Source organism: Musa acuminata, chromosome BXJ1-5, assembly GCF_036884655.1.
Source record: "Musa acuminata AAA Group cultivar baxijiao chromosome BXJ1-5, Cavendish_Baxijiao_AAA, whole genome shotgun sequence".
Taxonomy (NCBI): Eukaryota; Viridiplantae; Streptophyta; class Magnoliopsida; order Zingiberales; family Musaceae; genus Musa; species Musa acuminata.
In genome coordinates, this window is record NC_088331.1 from 43,431,101 (window position 1) to 43,452,964 (window position 21,864).

The 21,864-nt window shown below is 39.1% G+C and overlaps 3 protein-coding genes across 4 annotated transcripts; 1 reads left to right on the forward strand and 2 right to left on the reverse strand.

The window, feature by feature from the left end:
- Positions 1 to 2,495: 2,495 nt before the first annotated feature.
- On the reverse strand, positions 2,496 to 3,611 carry LOC135674424 (NDR1/HIN1-like protein 6). Its single transcript, XM_065184257.1, has one exon. The coding sequence runs from the start codon at positions 3,496 to 3,498 to the stop codon at positions 2,716 to 2,718; it is 783 nt and encodes a 260-aa protein (XP_065040329.1). The 5' UTR covers positions 3,499 to 3,611; the 3' UTR covers positions 2,496 to 2,715.
- A 1,026-nt stretch (positions 3,612 to 4,637) lies between these two features.
- On the forward strand, positions 4,638 to 16,348 carry LOC135674425 (V-type proton ATPase subunit B 2-like). 2 transcript variants are annotated; one of them, XM_065184259.1, is made up of 17 exons: positions 4,638 to 4,971; positions 5,575 to 5,641; positions 6,415 to 6,730; positions 6,928 to 7,331; positions 7,468 to 7,523; positions 7,655 to 7,753; positions 11,242 to 11,301; positions 12,288 to 12,399; positions 12,485 to 12,693; positions 13,718 to 13,846; positions 14,012 to 14,149; positions 14,773 to 14,923; positions 15,203 to 15,285; positions 15,445 to 15,492; positions 15,605 to 15,658; positions 15,747 to 15,830; positions 15,967 to 16,348. In XM_065184259.1, exons 4-17 carry the CDS (start codon positions 7,292 to 7,294, stop codon positions 16,150 to 16,152), a joined length of 1,449 nt encoding a protein of 482 aa, XP_065040331.1. In that variant the 5' UTR covers positions 4,638 to 4,971; positions 5,575 to 5,641; positions 6,415 to 6,730; positions 6,928 to 7,291; the 3' UTR covers positions 16,153 to 16,348. The 2 variants fall into 2 exon arrangements, with proteins under 2 accessions (XP_065040331.1, XP_065040330.1); XM_065184258.1 differs by lacking the exons at positions 6,415 to 6,730; positions 6,928 to 7,331 and having other exon boundaries at positions 4,640 to 4,971.
- A 2,600-nt stretch (positions 16,349 to 18,948) lies between these two features.
- On the reverse strand, positions 18,949 to 21,580 carry LOC103985902 (cytokinin dehydrogenase 6-like). Its single transcript, XM_009403757.3, has 4 exons — positions 20,731 to 21,580; positions 20,222 to 20,616; positions 19,527 to 19,792; positions 18,949 to 19,438 (listed from the first exon to the last, which is right to left on the reverse strand). The coding sequence occupies exons 1-4, from the start codon at positions 21,299 to 21,301 to the stop codon at positions 19,096 to 19,098; spliced, it is 1,575 nt and encodes a 524-aa protein (XP_009402032.3). The 5' UTR covers positions 21,302 to 21,580; the 3' UTR covers positions 18,949 to 19,095.
- Between the last annotated feature and the right edge of the window lie 284 nt (positions 21,581 to 21,864).

A 21,864-nucleotide genomic window follows, 5' to 3' on the forward strand; every position in this document is an offset into this window, starting at 1 on the left:
TTTTATAATTATGGTTTCACCAACAATAATAGAAAATAAATTATCAACTAGGTTAGCTAATAAAAGATTTTGAAAGTTTATTTTAAGATTTTGGGGGAGGATCTTATTTCGTCACTTGCCCTTTGTAAAAATAATATATAATTAAAATAATTATTTATTTTTTTATTTTAAGGGTAATATTATCTTACATGTATTCGAATAATAAAAAAAATTAAATCCTAAATAATCATGATATTATAGATATCCTAAATATCGTCACGGGATAGTGAAACTATCGTTAGTTGATATGTCATGTGACATCCAGTTATCCTCCATTAAAGTTAATCATAAACTTTCACACAAAAGACAATCTCAAACTTTATTTTCTTTCTTTAGGATAAGGAACACAATCATAAACTTTATTTCTTTCCTTTAAGGAATAAAAACATATTTCAGGGAAAGGATTGAATTTTTCTTTTTAAGAACTATTTGAACGCTCGATATTTATTCTTATGTAGGTGAAACATCATAGGATAGTATTTCCATCTTGAAGATACCAACATTTTTGCGTACACAAGTCTATACCACATCGAGCTAACGAAGATGTCTACGATATTTTCTCCTAATATCGTGTGATTTAAAATTTTTTATTCAATTAATTAATTTTTATTTACTCAACTCGTAAAACACTCATATTTCATTAGAATTGATGATTCAAATATTTAATATATATGGATCATGACTCCTTAATAATTCTATATTAAAATCATAATTAACAAGAAAAATAAAGCCATAATATAAAATAAGATTAAGATTAGTATGGATCAATAGGATAAGCATTTCATAATGCAATCATTTTATCCTCTCCATGAAGAATTTAGATAAAAATTTAAAATAAAGAAACACAACCTTCCTTTTCATTTATTATGACAATAAAAGTAATCATAAATTTTATTCTCTTCCTTTTATGATAAGGAAGGCAATATCAAACTCTTTTCTCTTCTTTTATGGTAAGAATCATAAACTTCCTTCTTATCTTTAAGAGGAAAGGACTAGATTTTTCTTTTCATGAATTACTTGAATCCATATTTAGATATCTTGGGTTATTAACATGAGCGTCGGAGAGATCGGATCGAGAAACCTCGATCTTTCTATAGGTGACATATCATGAGCATGATATTTCTACCTTGAAGACATCAACATTTTTGCATACATAATTTTGAACCATGTTGGGCTAAGATATTAATCATATTTTTTTTCTAATATCATGTGATTTAAAATTTTATATTCAATAAACTAATTTTTTTTAATCAACTCTAAAACACTCATATTTCATTAGAATTGTGGATTGAAATATCTCATATACATGGATCAAACAATGATTCCTTATCGGTTCTATATTAAAATCATATTTAATAAGCAAAACAAAGCCATGATAAATAAGATTAAAATTAGTATGGATCAATAGGATGAGTATTTCCCAATGCAACCATTTAAACCTCTCCACAAAGAATTTGTCGGTAGTTGATTACCACGTGAGATCTAAATTATCCTCCACTTATTTGCCTACTTAAACAAAAATTCAAAATACAGAAACATAAGCTTCTTTCTCGTTTATTATGACAATAAAAGTAATTATAAACTTTCTTCTCCTCATTTATGATAACGAAGGTAATTTCAAATTTTTTTCCCATTCTTAAAGGTATAAAAACATATTAATTTTTTTTAGGAATTATTTGAACCAATATTTAGATATCTCGGATTACTAACTTAGTGTTAAAGAGACCGAGTTAAAAGAACCCCTCTCTACCTCGATCTTTATATAGATATCACATTATGAGCATCATATTTTCCTCCGGAAGACATTAATAATTTTGCATACATCGGTCTAGACTATGTCGAGCTAATTAAGACATCAATAATATTTTCTTTAAATATCATGTGATTTAAAATTTTTATTTAATAAACTAAACTTTTTTTAGTCAACACTTAAATATCTCGTATACATGAATCAATGACTCCTTTAACAGTTCTATATTAAAATCATAATTAATAAGCCATGATATAAAATAAGATTAAGATCAGAATGGATCAATAGGACGAGTGTTTCCAATGCAACCATTTTATCCTGTCCATGAAGAATCATGTACTTCACTAATGATTTTTTTTCTTAACCTTTCATTGTATATTTAGCACATATGCACTTAGTGAACTTAACCGTTTCAAATTCTTGATACTAAATGCGTCATATATTGCGGATGTCGTGACGTACAAATTCATCAAAATTCAATCCATAGGTAAACTAAGCGTACCACATGCATCACAGATGAAGCATCGCTATCCAGTCAATGAGTCAAACATCACACCTCACCCTCTTTTGTCAGACATCAACCACTCCAACGAAGGAGACTAAAGTGGTTCCACTGCAGACGAAGTCCAGCTCGATCCAGCACATTCTAATTATTTTTATCATTCACTATTTGTCAAGCCTCACCAAGCAATCCCACATGCAAAAATATAAAACTCCAAAACTTATATGAGTAAAAGAAAAGAAAAGAAAAGGTACAATTACAACAAAACACGACTCAACAATACTTCTTCCAAGCATCAAATTTACCCAAATTTCCTTACTTTTACACTGTTCTAACTTTCGTCTCCTCCACTCCAATTTCCTGATAATAATCACAGTCGTAATGATGATGATTTCTGTCTTTGGGGATGGGTACGGTTTTAGGACTAGGAGATGGTCCACTTCCAGATCTTGATGCGGAGTTTGACCTTGCAGTCCGCGTTGGGGGAGGCTACCGGCGCTGCTGCTTTACCCTTGGGCACGCCGACGTCGATCCCCACGCATCGCACGTGGATCCCCATCCTCTTCGTCTTTAGTCCCCCGATCTTTACCCCGACCTTGGTGTCCACATCGATCTCCAGCTGCAGACTGGTCTTCTTCCTCAGATCCGACGCTGCCGTCGCGTCCAGCGTCTGGGCCCCGGCCGACAGCGTGGTGGCAAGCAGAGTGGTGTTCTTCCCGTTCTGGACGAAAGCCGGGAAGGATCCATCGCCGATGTCCACCCCGCCGGAGAAGACGGAGACGGAGGCCGCGTCGTAGAGGTAGGCTATCTTGCTGTTGGGGTTGCGGGCGGTGACGTTGAGGTCGAGCCGGGAGGTGATGTGCCCGGAAGCGGAGACGTTGAAAGCGGCGAAGCGGAGGCCGCCGACCTCGAACGTGGGGCGACGGGGGTGGTAGATGAGGTAGAAGACGCCGGCGGCGATGGCGGCGAGAAAGACGAGGGCGACCACGATGAGGGTGATCCAGAGGCAGCAGGAGCAGCAGCAGCCCCGACGCCTGCGGCGGCGAGGCGGCGGCTTCCGCGGCTGGGGGCGATAGGCCGGGAGGGTTGCACCGTATGTCTGGCCCTTCGTCGGCGGGAAGGAGGGTTGCCCCCCGCCGCCGCCGCCGTTGAGGGCCTGGGGAGGGTTGTGGTTGGGCTTCGCCGAAGCGTAGACTTGCTCCGCCATCGCCGCCGCCGTCCTCCTCGCTCTCCTCCTCTCCCTTCCCCAAAGCAAGCGTTAGAAGCCAAAGCGAGATCTACAGAGACGAGAAGGCGAAACGAGGTCTACTCCGTTTGGCATTTTATAAGCCATAATAATAATTAATGCCCTCTCATAGAACCAAAGCTAAGCAGTGCCCTGTGAGACGTGCACCGTCAAACGGCAAGGGGACTGACGTCACCCTATGAAACTAACGCAGTTGTCCGAACACTCTGAGCCGTGTCTTAAGATTCGTGCACATCAAAACGGCGTCTTCATCATCGGGCGGTTCGCTGGAACATCTTAGTTTCGGTGGGCTCTCCCATAATTCATTTAGTGACAGTGATGTGGTATTTCCACGTGTCTTGTCAAAGTGAAGACGTCCGATAATGATCAGACGGTGGTCCGACGATCCGAACCGCGAAATTTATGGTGGATTTTGGACGGTGGTCGGAAGATCTCGTGTGGACGCTGTGGGAGAGACGAACGGCACATGCGTATTCTGGCATCATTAGCGCCTCTCTTATTAGTTTAATTGTGTCCGAAAATGATTGGCTATCATCGGACCACGATTGGGTGACATCGATCACGTTATCTGAGTCTTAAAAGCTTGGCATCTTATTCGGAGTGGGGTCCATCGGTTACCTGTCCCCAATTTGATTATTGGTTAAATTAACTTAATCCTTACGGAGTTTTCTTTTTTCCTTCTTCTACATGATGATATCGTATTATATATATATATATATATAGAGTATCTATCGTATCGAGTCGTACCGCTCGATACGGGTGATACGTATGGTCCGATAGATCGTCGAAACACGAATCGTCCGGTACCGATATGCACTGTAGCAGTACTGCAGTAACACTATAGCGCACTGTAGTAGTGCTACAGTGTTCGGTACACTATACCGTATCGATACCGAGCTCATATCGAAATATCAATACGATACGATATTACGAACCATATATATATATATATATATATATATCTTAAACAGTATATCATTCGATATATAATATCTATAATATTGTATCGAATAAATATCGAAACTTAGGTATAATACTATTTTCAAACTACGAGTTAAGCATCAGAATCAGATGGAGCGGCAGAACTAAAGAAACAGAGAGTCTTGAGGGGAATGAGGAAGACGAGACTCGGATCGGAAACAACGAAAGGTGATGAGAGGGTGCACTAATATGAAACGAGTCGGCCGAGTTGAATCACCTGTTTCATCAATCGGACGGTCTCGATCATCGAGTTGGTCGTCCACCTCCCATCCGACGGCTGTCGCGCACCAATTGGACGGGCACCGGCCCTCGCCCGATGATTGATCCTTCGAGCGGCGTAGAAGCTCTAAAATGTTCGTTTTCGTATGATTTTTCTGCTTCGTCCTCATCTACGGCCGCCTCTGCACCCTTCCGTCGTATCCTCCCTCTTTTCACTCCTCGATCCAATCTGAGGTACGAGGCTGTTTTGGTAGTTCGAATTTGTCGTTTGATTTCATCTGTTTCAATCGGTTGATTGCGTTTTTCGCTTTGTTCTTAGGGCGCTATCTTTTGATCGAAATTTCTCGCGTTATTATCATAGACTAAGATCTTGATAGAAGTGTAAATTATAAATTAAGTTGATCTCTAACTGCGAAATCTAGGTGTTGTAGTTTTTCGATTTCGTCGTGTCCACATTTGATGCAATCTCAATTTTTAGGCTGTAGTATCTTCTTAATCTGAGTTGGAAGTAGATCGGCCGGTAGTTCTTTTTTATCTCTCCTTACAAGGCCCGATGGTGCAAAGCTTTTATATGAAGAGGGTGATTTGATGCATTTGGTTCATTCAGATGGTGTTGGAAGTGTTGGCTTGTCATGAAATTGATGAATTTGCTTTGCATTTTTATTTTTATTTTTATATCAAGATATCATTAATTGCCTGAGCCATAGGGTCCTTGGATTCTTGTTTTCTCTACTTAAAAAGTGGAAAATTTTGATTCTTTTGTCTGTGGTTTGATTCTGAATATGTGAATATGTAATAAAAAAAGATGATAGAATAGTTGCTTTTAACCGTCTTCAGGTAGTCAGCATGGGCGAGGCAAAGAAGAGCGTTGACGTGGAGGAAGGATCATTGGAGATTGGCATGGGTACATAATATCTGATCATCTGTCTCTTGTTGTTCCAGCTGGTTTTTTTTTTTAATGTTGATCCATACATTTTGATGCCTTTAACAATCCATATCAAGAAACTCTATGTGTTTTTAGCTTTTCTTGATTAACAAGTTTGCCAAAATTTTGAACCTATACCTATTCTCGAGAGGCTTGTCCATACACTGATGTGGAATGTATGGATTCTTGAGTAATTGAGGACTTAACTATATTAGGCCCTCCATTTGCATGATGTAGAATATATATTTAAATTAAATTCTGCACTAGACTCTGAGAATAAGGATATAGGGTTATCTAATAAAACTATCCAATTTATTGATGTTTGGTCTGGGAATGAACTTTTAAATAGGCACATTAGCATCTATTTGTAAAATATGGTTCTTTCGGAAGCAGACCCCAAATAGTTGGGGCATTATAGCTGTATTGTTCTTTAAGAAGCTGACATGTTGTGAATTGTTTATAGTGCTAGGAGCAACAGGTTTCTTGGAGATATTGCGCATTAGTCCTGTTCTTTATGTTAACTATTGTGAACCTTGATTATCTATATCATTCATATATCAGACGCTGATATAGTACATTGGTACTTCCTATATTGTCGTAGTGAAACTTTAAAATTTGAACTATGTTTATATCCTCCCAAGTCCTAACCATTTTTTCAGTACCAAGGAACCGGATGCAGATTTTTTAATTGCTTTTTTAAAATCGGTATAATTGTAATCGTGGGTTAAATTTTGGTTTGGTACTGATACCAGCTGGTGGTCGGACCATATGGTAGCCGTGTTGGGAGGCTTGCTGATACTCTGATACTGCTTGGTGTCACTTGGACCAGAGATAAAAAGAGAAAGAGAGAGAAGAGAGCAGGAGGAGGTGACAGTCCAGGTGAGTGGGAGGAGGTGGCAGCAAGGCAGCAAGGAGAAGGTGACAGTGAAGTGGAGGACGAGGAGTTGACACTGACATCGAGAAGTAGGCTAAGGTGGGGTGCCAAAGAGCCTGACAGAAAATTAGAAAGAGAGAGAAGAAGAAGGAAAAAAAATGTTGACACTTTTCAAAATTAAAAGAATAGAAAAGGTACCTACCATTTGCTTACTTCCCGGTAAACCTGGTGCTGTATGCTTACCATTTGTGAGCCTCACTTTGGCCTAGACCAGACAACTTACCAGTCAAATGGCCAACTATTGCAATCTAAATTTAATTCCTTGCTTGAAAAACCTTCTTTTATATTACTTTTATGATCTATTCATAATTACATTTGGCTTAACTTTCAGAATGAAACAGAATTTCTTGCATCCATACTCTGCCAGATGGCCTTGAAGGTCTCTCCTGTTGGTTGACCCTCGTTCTGAAGCTTGGAGAGCCAATCACTCTCTTTTCCTTTTCTAAATTGGGAGAAAAAAATGGTATCTGTACTCTTTCAACCTGAATAGTGTTTGAGTTCCTATTTGGGTTAGAAAAAGAATCGGTTAAGTCCCAGCAATGGTCAGATTGGGTCTGGGATGCCTCACTGCTGTTTGGACAGAATTTAGGGCCTCCGGGCTCCATTTGGCTTGCCTGGATCACATGGTAATCAAGTCCAGGGAGTGAGGCTGTCAGTCTCATAATACATCTTGGATGAGTTAATCTATTGTCATAATGGACTGTCTCTTATCTTTGGTCCTCAAACTAGAGAAAGGTGATTATTCTGAATTTTTTTCTCCTGTTCTATCATGATTGTATAAATGAATCATGATGCATATGGAGCTTCTATGTATTTTTGTAATTATGCTATATGATAAAGTACCTATGATATAATCTTTTTGGTGACACAGAGTACAGGACTGTCTCTGGAGTTGCAGGACCTTTGGTCATCTTGGATAAAGTGAAGGTACTACTCTGCCTTATTTATCAATTGATTTTCTGTTCTTTTATCTTTTTTTTTTGTTGAAATTGTGCACTAAATTCTTGTTGTATGAGTTTTCTGTGCACTTTTTGCTCACAATAACCAATTCCTTTCAGGGTCCCAAGTATCAGGAGATTGTTAATATACGATTAGGAGATGGCACCATCCGGCGTGGTCAGGTCCTTGAAGTTGATGGTGAAAAAGCTGTTGTTCAGGTGCTAATACTTGTTGATTTTTTATTGTTGTAAATGCTTTTACTTTAGAATTTCTGTGCAGGTCAGTTTGGACCTGTGTGTGACTTGTAGGTTGTGACTCCTTTTTATAGCAATCAGCCCTTTCATTCATTCTCATTTAGATCTCTGCACTACTTATATCTCCTGACCCTAGAAAACTGAATATGAACTTTTATATTAGATCTGTTTATGCAAGCCATTCCAGACTTCATTGTTCTTTTTTGTTTTACAGTGTCATGATCTGTGAAATTGTTTTTCTGTTTCTCCAGTTCATTATACCTATTTTTTCCCCTTATCATGTCTTTAGATACATTTATTGCCTGGCTTGTTTTCTGAAAAGTCAGATTTGATGTACCTGCACACTTAACACAGTGATGTCATTGAATAAATGAGGCAAATGTTGTGTCAGAATTTTAGAAGCTAACTTTGATGTGATGATGGGATTTACCAAGAAATAAAACATAGTAAATATGAAACTTAAATTAGAAACATAACCTAAGCCAACTTTTGACTTGGGATTTAACGGAAATATGTATCTGAAGTTGTTATGAGCTATTTAGATCTATTGTCCCTTAGTTTTGAGAGGTTGATCTATAAACCTAGGAATTTGTACCCATGGCAGAAATGCTTAAACAAAAAGCACAAACCTTGTACGTCATGCTAAAAGTCACAGTGAAGGCATCATCAACTTGATCTGTTTTGATGAAGAGTATCAGGCTTCTTTCTGAAATTTGCATAAATGATATGGAAGAGTTAATATAAATGATTAATCTTTTTATCGTGTTAGCAACTTCAATTTTAGTAAAATGTGTACCAAGCTGAGGAAATTGTATGGATAGGCCCATGCATTGTCATTCCTTGTTCTTAGACAGCTAACATGTGCTAGACTTTTCATCTGTGCATAATTTAGATAACTAGGTTCTAGTCATGGAAAGAAATTCTTTGCATATAAGGGTAAAAATGTGTACGATGACCCACCCTAGGCCTTGCTTTGGTGGGAGCCTCATGAACTGGACTATCCCTATCCATGCAAGTGTAGCTTTGTTAGGTAGGGACGGTTCGGAAAAAGTGAAATGTTCCATACTCCCAAATCTTTGACTTGGTCAGTAAACAGTATCAGATCGAGTAAGTTAGTGAACCCACAAAAAGGCTTGGATAGGTCTTTTGTGTCTTTCTTAGGACCATAGAAGGGTATGCTGGAAATTTGGAAGAATAGCATAAAACAAGAGAAAGCCTAGAGAGTTCACCACAGTGGGAAATGAGATTTATAAGTATTCAGTTGGCATTGAAGGTAGTCACTGTGAGGTATTGGATGATAAGTGGAGGAGAAAAACATATTGGACTTGAATCATTAATGTGAGGGGCCCCAAAGCTTTTAATTTAACAAGTGCAACCTTTTTTAATAGAATTATAATGGAGGACCAGTAGCCTTGAGTTCATCTTATAAGGCTTAATGTTGTGGTACATGATACGTGTTATGCCACAATATAATTAAGGGTACATTTGGGAACACATTTTAAATATGCATTGAGAGCTCAATGTACATTTCAATTGTGAATTGATGCTTGGTAAATTTTTTTCAAATCGCATCGGGCTTGGATGCTACATTGGAAATAATCAAATGCTGATGCTACATCAGGATAGTATTATTAGCATTTCAGTATTTGCAGGATGCTAATGTAATATTTCAAATTTCAAAAGTACCCTATGACTTTATATAAAATCATATGATTACCAAATTGATTTAGTGAGAAATTAATATAATATATATTTTCTATAAGATGAAATTTTATTTATTTATTTATTTATAAAGATTTTTTTATATTTATTTATATGATACATTTATTTATTTATTATATATTTGGGCCATATTAACTTTTTTATAAGATTACATACATTTATTTATTTATTAATCTAAATAAAAAATATGTATTCATTTTGAATAAATTTTAAAAATATTAAAAGGGTACATTTGTCACAAAATATTCAGTGGAATTTTAAAATACAATTTTACCAAACAACACTTCAATGCGCATTTAGAATGCAATTTTCATTTGTTGTTTACCAAACACTCAAAGCATTCCACAATTGTACATTCACTTAAACCTCTTTCTATAATTGCACATTAAAAATACAAATGTGTTCCTTAATGCAGCCTAAACTCTTTTGACAAGAAGGTTGTGTCATCCATAAACTACCTTCACTTGCAAGTCCATTATTACGCAGCTGAAATTCGTATGATCTTCATTCTCAATGCTTTATTTCAATTTCTCACATGAAGTATGATAATTTCTGATAAAACATTTATGCATGCATCAAAAGTTTGTATGACACTTACAACAGATCTTCGTATTCATTTACAATTAAATCATCACTAGATGTATCATGCAATAAGTGATTGTCAAAAGAAATATCAATCGGTAATAACATGTCAAAATTTCTTGAAATCATTAGTTTAAAAAGAATCTAAAATTTCATGAGGAATACAATGCCAAAAATCAAAAAGTTATGATGAATTCACAATTTAGTCCTTGGAATTTACAAATACATGCTCACAACTTTACAACTCAACCTAATAATTTCAGTATGCTGACCGTTGGGCTACCATAGGTTGGCTTGCTTGACTAGATTTGGTTGCTTGTTTACACCACACTAAGTTCAACTCGCTCGATTGGACCACATAGAGTACGAATCACCTGCGCTAGACCGTGCCAAGTGTGACAAGCCAAGTTTGGCCTACTTTGGCTTGTCACACTTGGGCTAAGTTGTGCTTGGGGCACTTAGGTTAGCATGCATGGTTGACCATGCTAGAACTCACCTAGGCTCGCTTGGCTGGCAAGCCTAGTCTTGGTCGAGCCTCACGTGTGGGCCAAGCTGGTGCTTACACCCTGCCTGTGTATCTATGTCCTCCTTGAGCTACGAACATATGCATAGGCCGAGCTGGTGCTTGGCCTACCCATTGAATGTCGTGCCTGCACATGGACCAAGCGCGTGCTTGCATTGGGTTGAACTCCTTCTGGATCACCTCACATTGTTATTTAAAATGTACTTATTGTGCTTTGGGTTTGCACGACTCAAGCTAGCTTTTGCAAATTGATTTGAACTCGTGCTTGCAAACCCTTTGCCCTAAACCCCAAAACTCAAAATTTATATTATCAATATATTCTTAATTAGGTTTAAATAAAAAGATCAATATTCAAATCCCCAGAATACCCCTAGTCAAATCCTAGTCAAAGTCAATATATGATAATTCATCATACTTTCTTTCGAGTTAAAGCTCTTGTTGTTTTAACCATATAGTGAGTGAGCACCACCTTATTGTGTCTAAACATCCCACTATATTTAGTTTGGTTCATAATAATTAATCTTGTTCTTTTTTTAATACTCTTAAAGATACCAGAGAATCTACAATTGTTTTTGATAGCTATTTTTAGGCATATCTTTATTTGACATTCTTTTGTGGTGGTTAGGTTTTTGAAGGGACATCAGGAATTGACAACAAATACACCACTGTCCAATTCACTGGCGAGGTGATATACTGTTTCTTTGACTTTCTTGTATATCATCATATAATTACTGGTGAGGAATTGACAACAAATACCTCGATATACTTCAGCTTGATTACATGTGTATCTTATCTTTGGAAATGATGTATTAGACAGTCTGAAATTTGTACAACAGATTGCAAACTATATGTGCTATTAATGCTTGTTATCTAGAAATATATCTTACTTTATGTGTGGACATACAACTGTTTTCCACAAGCCGACGAGCAAGGTTTTTCTCATTCTGTTGTGTAATCAGGGAATGGTAATGTTATCTCTGTTAAATGAGTTAAAACAAGTATCTTAAGTTGTATTCAGTCATTGTCATTCAGTCTCAGAATGCATCGTATAGCTTCAAACTTAGGACAGAAGGCATTTTATGCAAGCCTTTATTACTATAATGAACACTGCTTTTGTGCTAGCCTAGTAGTCCATTCATTATTATCTTTTTAAGATGTGAAATGCTATTAACTATCTCAATCTATTTAAGGAATGAGATTTTTCAGAGAATGAGCATGAAAATGATCAAATGCAATGTAGGATATCATATGGAACCACTTTTTACATATAGGAACCATTGATTGGCCAAATGGAGCAAACTTGAGTATACTAAACTTACGTTCATGCCTAAGTGAAACTGCCTCCACACAACGTGCATAAAAAATGACTTGTAGTGCTTGAATTTGTCCCATTGCTTTTATTGGTAAATCCTGTGTTTTGCACATAACTGGATACCAATCAGCAATGTTAGGAGCACATAAGTGGATTTTGATTGTATGTATGTGCATGTGCAGCTGCAGCATTATTCAACTTTCAACCGTGTTCAATATCTAACAGTTGGTTTAGATTGCATTTTCATTCTGCTTGTTAGGAATTAAGTTTCTTTGTAATTTTTGAAAGACTGCTTTTATGTGCTTTTCTGTTAGTCTTTGCTGCGTGACCACACTAATTTCTTTCTTATCTTGACTAAGGTTTTGAAAACCCCTGTATCTCTTGATATGCTTGGACGCATTTTCAATGGCTCTGGAAAGCCAATAGATAATGGCCCTCCAATCTTGCCTGAGGCTTATTTGGATATATCTGGTAAGTTGGTGATTAGTGATTTATAACTTGATGTTGTACTGAATGTTTCTTTCTTACAAAAGGAGTCAACTTAAATCTGTTGCAGGAAGTTCTATTAATCCTAGTGAAAGAACCTATCCTGAAGAAATGATTCAAACTGGAATATCTACCATTGATGTTATGAATTCCATTGCTCGAGGACAGAAGATCCCTCTCTTTTCTGCTGCTGGTCTCCCTCACAATGAAATAGCTGCCCAGATTTGTCGCCAGGCTGGTCTTGTAAAGCGTCTAGAAAAATCTGACAATCTTTTGGAGGTATTTCGGATCCATCAATCTCATGTAATTAATAACCAAGGCACATATTATGGTAACTTAGCTTTGTACAAGTTTTAAATAACTCTCTTTGCAGAAAGGATTGTAATTTTGTGGCATGGGCACACACCCATGCCGTTTTGGCACCTTACAAACCACCACGCTGTCCTGTTCAATATACCACTTGTAGCAGCTGGGGCTATCCAAAAACATGGCCCAGACACAACTTGACATAATTTTGTCACGTACCAACCAGCATGATAGTTCTTGTCACAAATTATGATTATTGCATTTCTGAAGAAGTAACCAGAGACATTTTTTCTGAGGCATGAGTTCCAGTAACAATAATCCATTTACGTTAGCACAACCTGTACACTTGGCTACTTTGCGCTATTAAAATTGCCAAGACCTGCTCGTATCTTGTATTTAGGTTCAAGATGCAGAAATTACTTATTGTGGTATCTGATTTGACATCGACTCTGCTTATCAGGCCTTGAAATGTAGCACAAAAAATGGATGCATTGGATTATAAGCAACATATGTCAAGCTTTTTTGTGTGTCTTATGTGCTTCAAATATTGTTGCTGCTGGGTTGGATAAATGGAACTGCTTGATTGTATAATCCTGAAGTAACAAGTAACTTCTGTTGAACTATTGATGATTACAAAGATCAAAAAAGGTGGGGTGTACCCAATACATGAGGCTCTGGCCAATGCGGGGTCTGGGGAGGGTCAGTGTACACAGCCTTACGTTTAAATATTTAAAGAGGCTGTTTTCGTGACTCGAACCTTGGTCTCCCATGCCGCAAAGGAACAACCTTATCGTCGTACCAAGGATTACAATGATTACAATGATAAGTAATCAAAAATTTCTTAGTTGGCATATAATAGGCTCCTACTGTAACTTTTAGATTGTACACTTCTTGAAGGATAACTTACAACCATAAGCCATGTTCAGGTGATCTGACCTTGTAGAACTCATTTTCTTTCTGAATTGGGATTGAAATATCTAGTGCTATTTAACAACAGGATAAAGAAGAGGACAATTTTGCTATCGTATTTGCCGCTATGGGAGTCAATATGGAAACTGCACAATTTTTCAAACGTGATTTTGAAGAAAATGGTTCGATGGAGAGAGTGACTCTTTTTCTGAATTTGGTAAGCACCCTTTGTATTTCTGTTAGTAAACTTGTGCTTCTCCTTTACTATACTTTTCTGCGATGTTTAACAGGTTATAAAATGGTTTAACAATCTTCTTTTTTTTTTAAATGAAAAGGATATATTACTGTTTAACATTCATTTGTTCTTATGTTATTTGGCCAGGCAAATGACCCCACCATTGAGCGCATTATTACTCCACGAATTGCACTCACAACAGCAGAATATTTAGCTTATGAATGTGGGAAGCACGTCCTTGTCATCCTAACTGACATGAGCTCATATGCTGATGCACTTCGTGAGGTATTTTTTTAATTAAAATCAACAACACTCTGTCGAGAGTCTCATACACTGAGTTTGTCCTCTTAACAAAACTATCTCAGACATGAAAATATGCATTTAATATCTACCTTCAAATTGTAAATTGTATGATAAATTTTTCATGTCATCTAAACAATCTGCGTATTCATGGGTTTACTTTGTATTTATCTCCTGAAAATGTCTCCATCAGTTCTGGTGGTACCATGTGCCAGCATGCACTGGTGGAAGGTTTGGCAGCAGCATGAGCTTGGCCTTGCATTCATGTATATCATATGCTTGTTTCCTGAAACTGAACTGTTCTGTTTGAGCTAAACAAAGGCTTCTACATTGCAGATATTTTCTCCTGCATAAAAGGTTATAGATTAAAATAAATCCAGTACATAAGTATAGGTTCAATCTATTCAATTCCTTCAGTTTTTGTTTTCGCCTTTCTTCAACCAGTAGACTTCTAATTTCATTCAACAAATTGCATTGGATATCTATTGTTATATTTTTCCCTTTTATGGATTTTCATCTGGTTATGCATGAAGCTACTCCAAGCAATATTTTCAACTACTAAATTGATGAGCTATTTTTGTTCCTAATCGATATCATTATGCTTTTAGGTATCAGCAGCCCGAGAGGAAGTACCAGGTAGACGTGGTTATCCAGGGTACATGTACACTGATCTGGCAACTATATATGAGCGTGCTGGACGGATAGAAGGAAGAAAAGGCTCCATTACACAGATACCCATCTTAACCATGCCAAATGATGGTATTTGTTAGATATCATGTTTTTGTACTATGCTAATAATCTTTTTTTTCCTTTTCTTGCCTTCTTCATATAAAATTCGGATCAGGAACTTCCACAAATATTCTAATATGGTAGCTGCAAGAGATATCTACATTGTCTCTTGCATTTTCATGATGCTTGTATACCAGACTGCTGTGTGAAAATCATTCATGGGAGCCTTTGCTGTATTTTCTCCCAGTTGCAGTATAGTTAGGGAGAGAAATGCTCTAATTTTGGCTGAAAGGTTCTATTTTTGTACAGATATTACCCATCCGACACCTGATCTTACTGGTTATATCACTGAAGGTCAAATTTACATCGATAGGCAGCTCCATAATCGGCAGGTACATGCTGCATACATTGCTATCACAAAGGGCCCATTTTTTTCCATCATTAGTGTGCTATGGATGCTCTCTCTGGTTTCTGCTATGTTACTGGGTATTGTGGAACTATTTACTTTTTCTTATGGGTTCACTGACTAATTATCTTTGCTATGTTTGAAGATATATCCTCCTATCAATGTCCTCCCTTCTTTATCTCGGCTAATGAAGGTTAGTTTCTTTACCTGATATGGATTTAATGTTCATTTCTTTCTGTCAATCATGAAGGTAATCAGGTAGCCGGTAGTCTATGAATACCACTTTCCTCTCGGTTTCCTTGCAGAGTGCTATTGGTGAGGGCATGACCCGGCGTGATCATGCTGATGTCTCTAACCAGGTTTGTTATGAATGATATAGGTATCCATACTAATTATATATGTTTCTTCATTGAAATATCCATTCATTTAATTGCCTTCATTTTCTAGCTCTATGCTAATTATGCGATTGGAAAGGATGTTCAAGCTATGAAGGCAGTCGTAGGAGAGGAGGCACTGTCATCCGAGGATTTGGTCTCTCTCTCTCTCTCTCTCTCTCTCTCTCTCTCTCTCTCTCTCTCTCTCTGTGCCTGCCTGCTTGCCTGTCCATGTGTATTTCAGGGATGAAACTGCGTCATGCTTACCATGTCGCGATTGTTGTTGTTCACAGCTTTATCTCGAGTTTCTGGACAAGTTTGAAAGGAAATTTGTTACTCAAGGAGCATATGACACTCGAAACATCTTCCAGTCTCTGGATCTCGCATGGACGCTTCTACGTATTTTCCCTCGCGAGCTTCTCCACCGCATACCTGCAAAGACCTTAGATCACTATTACAGCAGGGATACAGCACACTAATTCTGTCTGTACAACTTCAAATTTTCATCTGCCACAGCAGTGATGCAGCACACTAATTCTGACTGTACAACTTCAAATTTTCATCTGCCACAGCAGTGATACAGCACACTAATTCTGTCTGTACAACTTCAAATTTTCATCTGCCACGGCACGGCATGAATAATAACCTCAGAAACTTGGGCTGTTTCTTGCTTGAGTGTTTGATCCCCTTGCTTTTGCTAAATAGATTTTTATAAAATTATGTTTTATACAACATTTAGTCATGTTTTGTGGATGTATTTGTTGAGAAACCAAATTACTGCTGTCACTGTTATTTCCGCTTTTCATAAGTAATAAAGACTATCGTGTAGGAATTTCTGCTAAATCCTGATGAATATTAACCAGTAGCATTAGACACTATTAGTGTTTAGTAGTGTATCTGAAGATTAACATTGAAATGCTGTCTTTGTGTTCACTGGTATCAGGTTTCTCTTTGACGTGTACCAAGCTGGATGATTTGCGGCACTTACCAAACAAAATACGTCGCCACCATAATATCAAGCACATGTAAGTGAAAACTCAAGCTGACAGGTTCATCTTTTGATAGATTCTTGTAGGCATTGAGTAAGATATGTCGTCGTTTTAGAGCTTGTTAACTTGATGCCTCTTCTTGTAGGCGTTGCTCTCTTACTGTGATGTTGTTGTTGCTATCATTGTCATTTGATGTTGTTGTTGTTGCTATCGCCATCGTTTATCTCTTTGATACACTCCCTCTTGATCTTCTCCCTTCTTCTTCATCGCTTCATCTTTTTCCTACTCTTCCTCCATTGTTTCTCTTCTCTCTTTTTTTTTTTGTTCATTCTCTCATATCTTCTCCTCCATGAGTCTTCCTCTTCTCTTTGAAACATTATCATCGATATTATTTGGTACCGTTTAGTATATATTTGTTCGGTATGAGTATGGTACAATCCTTGATCGGTATGAGTATGGTACAATCTTCTGGTTATATCAGGTTTATTCGAGTTTTTGTATGAAAGAAAATAAGCTATGAGATCTTCACAGTTCTACGAAAAAGACTTGTGTGACTCATCTTCGAGCGGTATAAATAATTCACTAGAAAAGGATCCCTACCATATGATATTACAACTATCAATTCTTGCTTTATTATATTTACGAAAGTTATAAATAATTCACTAGAAAAGGATCCCTACCATATGATATTACAACTATCAATTCTTGCTTTATTATATTTACGAAAGCAATATAGAACGGTGAAAGAAGTGAGTCACAAGAGGAAGAGAGGAGATGTTTAACATCCCAATGATATAGTCGATATGCCATGGTGAATGTTTGGCCATTGATAATAGTTCCTTTAATATTATTGAATTTGTTCCTTTAATGCTTCACATTCCAAGACAGATTTATTGTGTATATATATTGATGACTTATTGCACAACAAATTCCATTGTGATCACAAAGATGAATCCCACACCTCCATCCCCCAAAAGAGACGATCCATCGGCATTGAGTTCATACCATCCATCCCTAAAGGTGCTTTTTGCCAACTAAGCTTTAGAGTGCTACTTTGGTATATGAGCCACGAATTAAACCCATACCCATCTAATGGAATGTTTCTAATTACTTTTAAAGAGGGCATTAAATTATTATGCATCTTCCGGATGAATAACAGGGTATTAATTGTTATGATATAGCCTTGTAGAATTGTTCTCATGTAGATTTATATTTAAACGTGATTCGAGAAAATATAATTATATAAAGATCGAGATTGAGAGAGATTTCTCGATTTGATTCTCTCTAATGCTCAAGTTAATAACTCGAGATGTATGAGTGCAAGTTTTAAATAAGATAAAACCTCCGTCCTCTAGTTGTTTTGCGTCGGAAAGAAAGTGAGATTGTCTTTCCGATCATCAAAGATGAAAATAAAGTTTATGATTATCTTTATGATCATTAGTCAAAGATGCCGCCATTCAGATTAATGTGATCAATCGTAAATCCTCATTAGTCCATGCGTCACTCGATCGGATTGATGTCCAGATATGAACGAAATCACTAAAGCAGTGCTGCCGTTTTAATGGAAAAGCATCAGATCATAGTAATCGTGGCAGATCGTCGGTGTTTCGTACAGATGAGAAGCGAGAAAAGGAGACATGAAGGCGGTGGTCATATCCAGAAAACGGGAGAATCCAATGATGCGTTCGGAAATCTTGAGTCTGTTCTTCCAAGATCTGCATCGGTCTTTGGCGCAATCACTGTGATGGCTGCCAGTGGTCCATTGCAGGAAGGACATCGTAAAAGTCATGCGAAACTATTTCCGTCCCATTTCTGAAGTAGAAGATCTCATCTTCCCTTTCTCCCCAGGCCTGCAATCCCACCATATTCTCTCCTTCATGATTAACTCCGAGGCATGCATGTTTCAGACGGTACCGCACCGATCGCAGAGGAATCTTAATGGCACCGGCCTGGGGCGTGCCACATCTCCATGGCGATCATCTATCTATCACAGGCGGGAGAGGATCGAGGCACCATTAGTGTGCTTTGGTTTGCGTGCCCATTGACGGAGACTAATCATGGGAAGCATGCAACTTGAAAGATGTCACCGCTGTACTGTTCTACCTCGGTTTACATGAAAAAGACTACGTCGCCTTCACGTAATACTTCTTCCTCGGACAGCTACGTGTGATACTTAACTCTCGATCGATCTATAATTATATATGTATATGTTAACAAGATTGACAGATCTCCACTTTCAAGAAAAGTAAATATACCTCTATAAAAGAGACTTAAGTTTGATATGTAATGCAAGTGAAGTACGCTAGATTTCTGGACATGCAATGCAGGTGAGACATTGCCGATACTGTTTCTCGGAAAGAAAAGGAGGTCTAGATTATGGCTTAAGATGATGACCTGCGCTGGGGAGCTCATTCATGTCTTCTCCCTCCCAAGCTAATAAAGCTTGAGAAAAAGTGTCTCTTGCTCCGAGACATGTTCTATAAGCGAGGATGCAAAGATACGTTGGCCTGGTGATAATACTAGTTTCGGGTCGTATCGCCTCTTTAGATCCACAAACACGTTCCATTTGAGGCCGAAGTGTTTCATCCAATCTGTCTGTGCTGTAAAGTGAGGTAAATACTGCTTATACTCGATTCCTTCCCGATGACAGAACCTCAGTATCTCATCATTTTGGTCGTCCAAGTGCTCCCAATCACCCATTATCGCAGACCGCAGCAGACCTATCGAGTAGAAGATCTCTTCGTCTGGGATCACCGCCGACATCTTTTCATCCCACCTGCACCCATGCATGCATCTTCGCTGTTGGCACAGTTAATGAATCATTGAACCAGAGGTTTGGAAGGGCGGGAATGGGTTCGACGTACTTGTTCTTCTTCAAGGGGTATATCAACACTGGCCCCATGGAATTGTTAGGCTTGAGGATGCCCTTGAACACCCCGATCTCGAAGTCTCGTATTCTAGACTTGGGCACAAATATGTTCAGCCATGGATGGGGGACATCCCAGAGTCCCATGGAACGTAGTTTCATCTCCCCGTCGTGGACTCTGTCGAGGAAAGCCATGTAGGAGACGTCTTTGGCGAAGGCAAAGCCGGGGACAAAGCTCAGCTGCTTAAGAAAGGAGTCAAGTTTCTGTGGGGGAAACAAGAATGTTCAGTACCGGCGATAATTACCGTCCCTGTACTAAAGTCAAAGCTATGTTCACAGGCATAGGAAACATGTACCCTTATGACAGTTCGTTTAACAACATCAATAGTAGCTTGAAGCTACAAATTATATGGAACTTTCGAGAAGACCCTCTGAGAGAGAGAGAGAGAGAGAGAGAGAGAGAGAGAGAGAGAGAGAGAGAGGGAGGCTGGAGGCTGGGCGGCATCGAGGAGCCATCTAGAACGAATGAGATGGGACACGAGTTTGCATGGGTGTTGGGCTCTGCAACTGTGGGAGAGAACAACAATCTAAGGGGATCTCAGCAGTACAGCGGCGTGGGTCCTGGGAAGATATGATGGTGGGTACACGGCCAACATGTTGCATGGGAGAAGAAAGCAAGATCAGTACTTTTACCTGATCAACCGAAGATGCCGTGGCCAACTCGTAGTACACAGCTCCTTCCAAGCAGTAGATGGCACCGAACTGGGATGCGAGCAGCTTTACCTTCTCCCAGTCCCTGTCCGAGAAAAAGGAAGATCTCCAGTTGCCGATTAGGCTGTGATCCATCATCAGCAGCGATCCCTCCACGTAATCAAATCCCTCCTCCGACATCGAGATCAGAAGCTCCTGGTCCCGGGTGAAGGAGACGAAGTCGGTGTAGATGAGCCGCGCCCACCGGACCCGTTCCGGTGCAGGCTCCACGGCGATCCGAGCTCTGGTAATGATGCCCAACTGGCCAAGACCTCCCAAGACTCCGTAGAACAGCGCTGGGTTCTCGTTATGGGAGCATCTCATCATCTCACCTTTCCCTGTCGAACAACCAACGATCAGATCAATCAAGAATTTAAGGCTGAACACGCTTGAACGAGAGGAATCGTTACGGTGGTATATGTTATGGCTGTAAAGACATGTAGAGATTCTACCGGTGACGACTTCCAGCTCGTAGACGTTGGAAATCTGTGGACCATGCCGGAAGGCCTGGCCGCTTACTCCGGCGTTCGAGAGAGTCCCGCCGACGGTCAGGTGGAGATAATCAGTCCATGAACGGGGTGCAAGACCATGCTTGAGCGTTTCATGCAGGACGTCGATCCAAAGCTGCTCCCCTCCGGCGTCGACGTACCAGAAGGAGGACCCATCGCCCCGTGACACATTGATCCGGTCGTCGCGGCCACGGCCTAGTGATGGCATGTCGACGACCACGCCGCCAGGTGCAAGGGCCTGGCCTCTGACGGAGTGGCCGCAGCCTCGAGCGGCGACGGTGAAGGGGTGGGGTGAGAAGTAGGAGAACCGGACGAGGGCGGCAATGTCGTCGGGGGACGACGGGTAGAGCACGGCCGAAGGGGGCGCTCTGGTGAGGCGGCCGAAGTCGGTAGAGAACCGTGTGGTGGTGTCGGGATCCACGTAGATCCTATCGGCGATATCCAGCTCGAGGAGGCCCTGCGGGAGAGTTATCAGAAAGGATGGTGGTATGTGGCTAAGTCTCTGCGGAGACATCGGCTGAGGTGATTCGAGATAGCTGTGTGCGAAGAATGGAAGAAAAGTTGGGGGGCTATTTATAACCAGGGGAGGAAGGAAGGAAGGAAGGAAGGGGAAGACAACAGTGGCGTGGAAGGTAAACAGGCATGGGAGAGCGAAGGAGGAGAGTGCAGAGGAAATCCTGGGGATATGTTTGGGGACATATGTTGGTCCCTGTCAAAGATACGGAGGACGACACGGAGAGATCCGATCATCCATCTTCCAATGTACGTGAGCACAAGGGCTGTAAAGGAAGTCACAGAGAAAAAGGAGCCGAAGAGGAACGAACACATGGCCGCAGAAAGAAGCTGACTCAAACAATGCAAGAAGATCCAACATGCGAATATACCGCTGGTATAGGATAAAATTTTAAAATTCTTGTTTAATAACTATATTTTCGTTGAATTTGGAATCAAATATAATCTTATATTCATAGTAAAAAAAATGTTATGTATATGCGAACAATAAATATTTCATAAGAATGCACATCATTGGTATGCATGTGTATACTTAGGCAAGCAAATGGATGCATGGAATTGAAT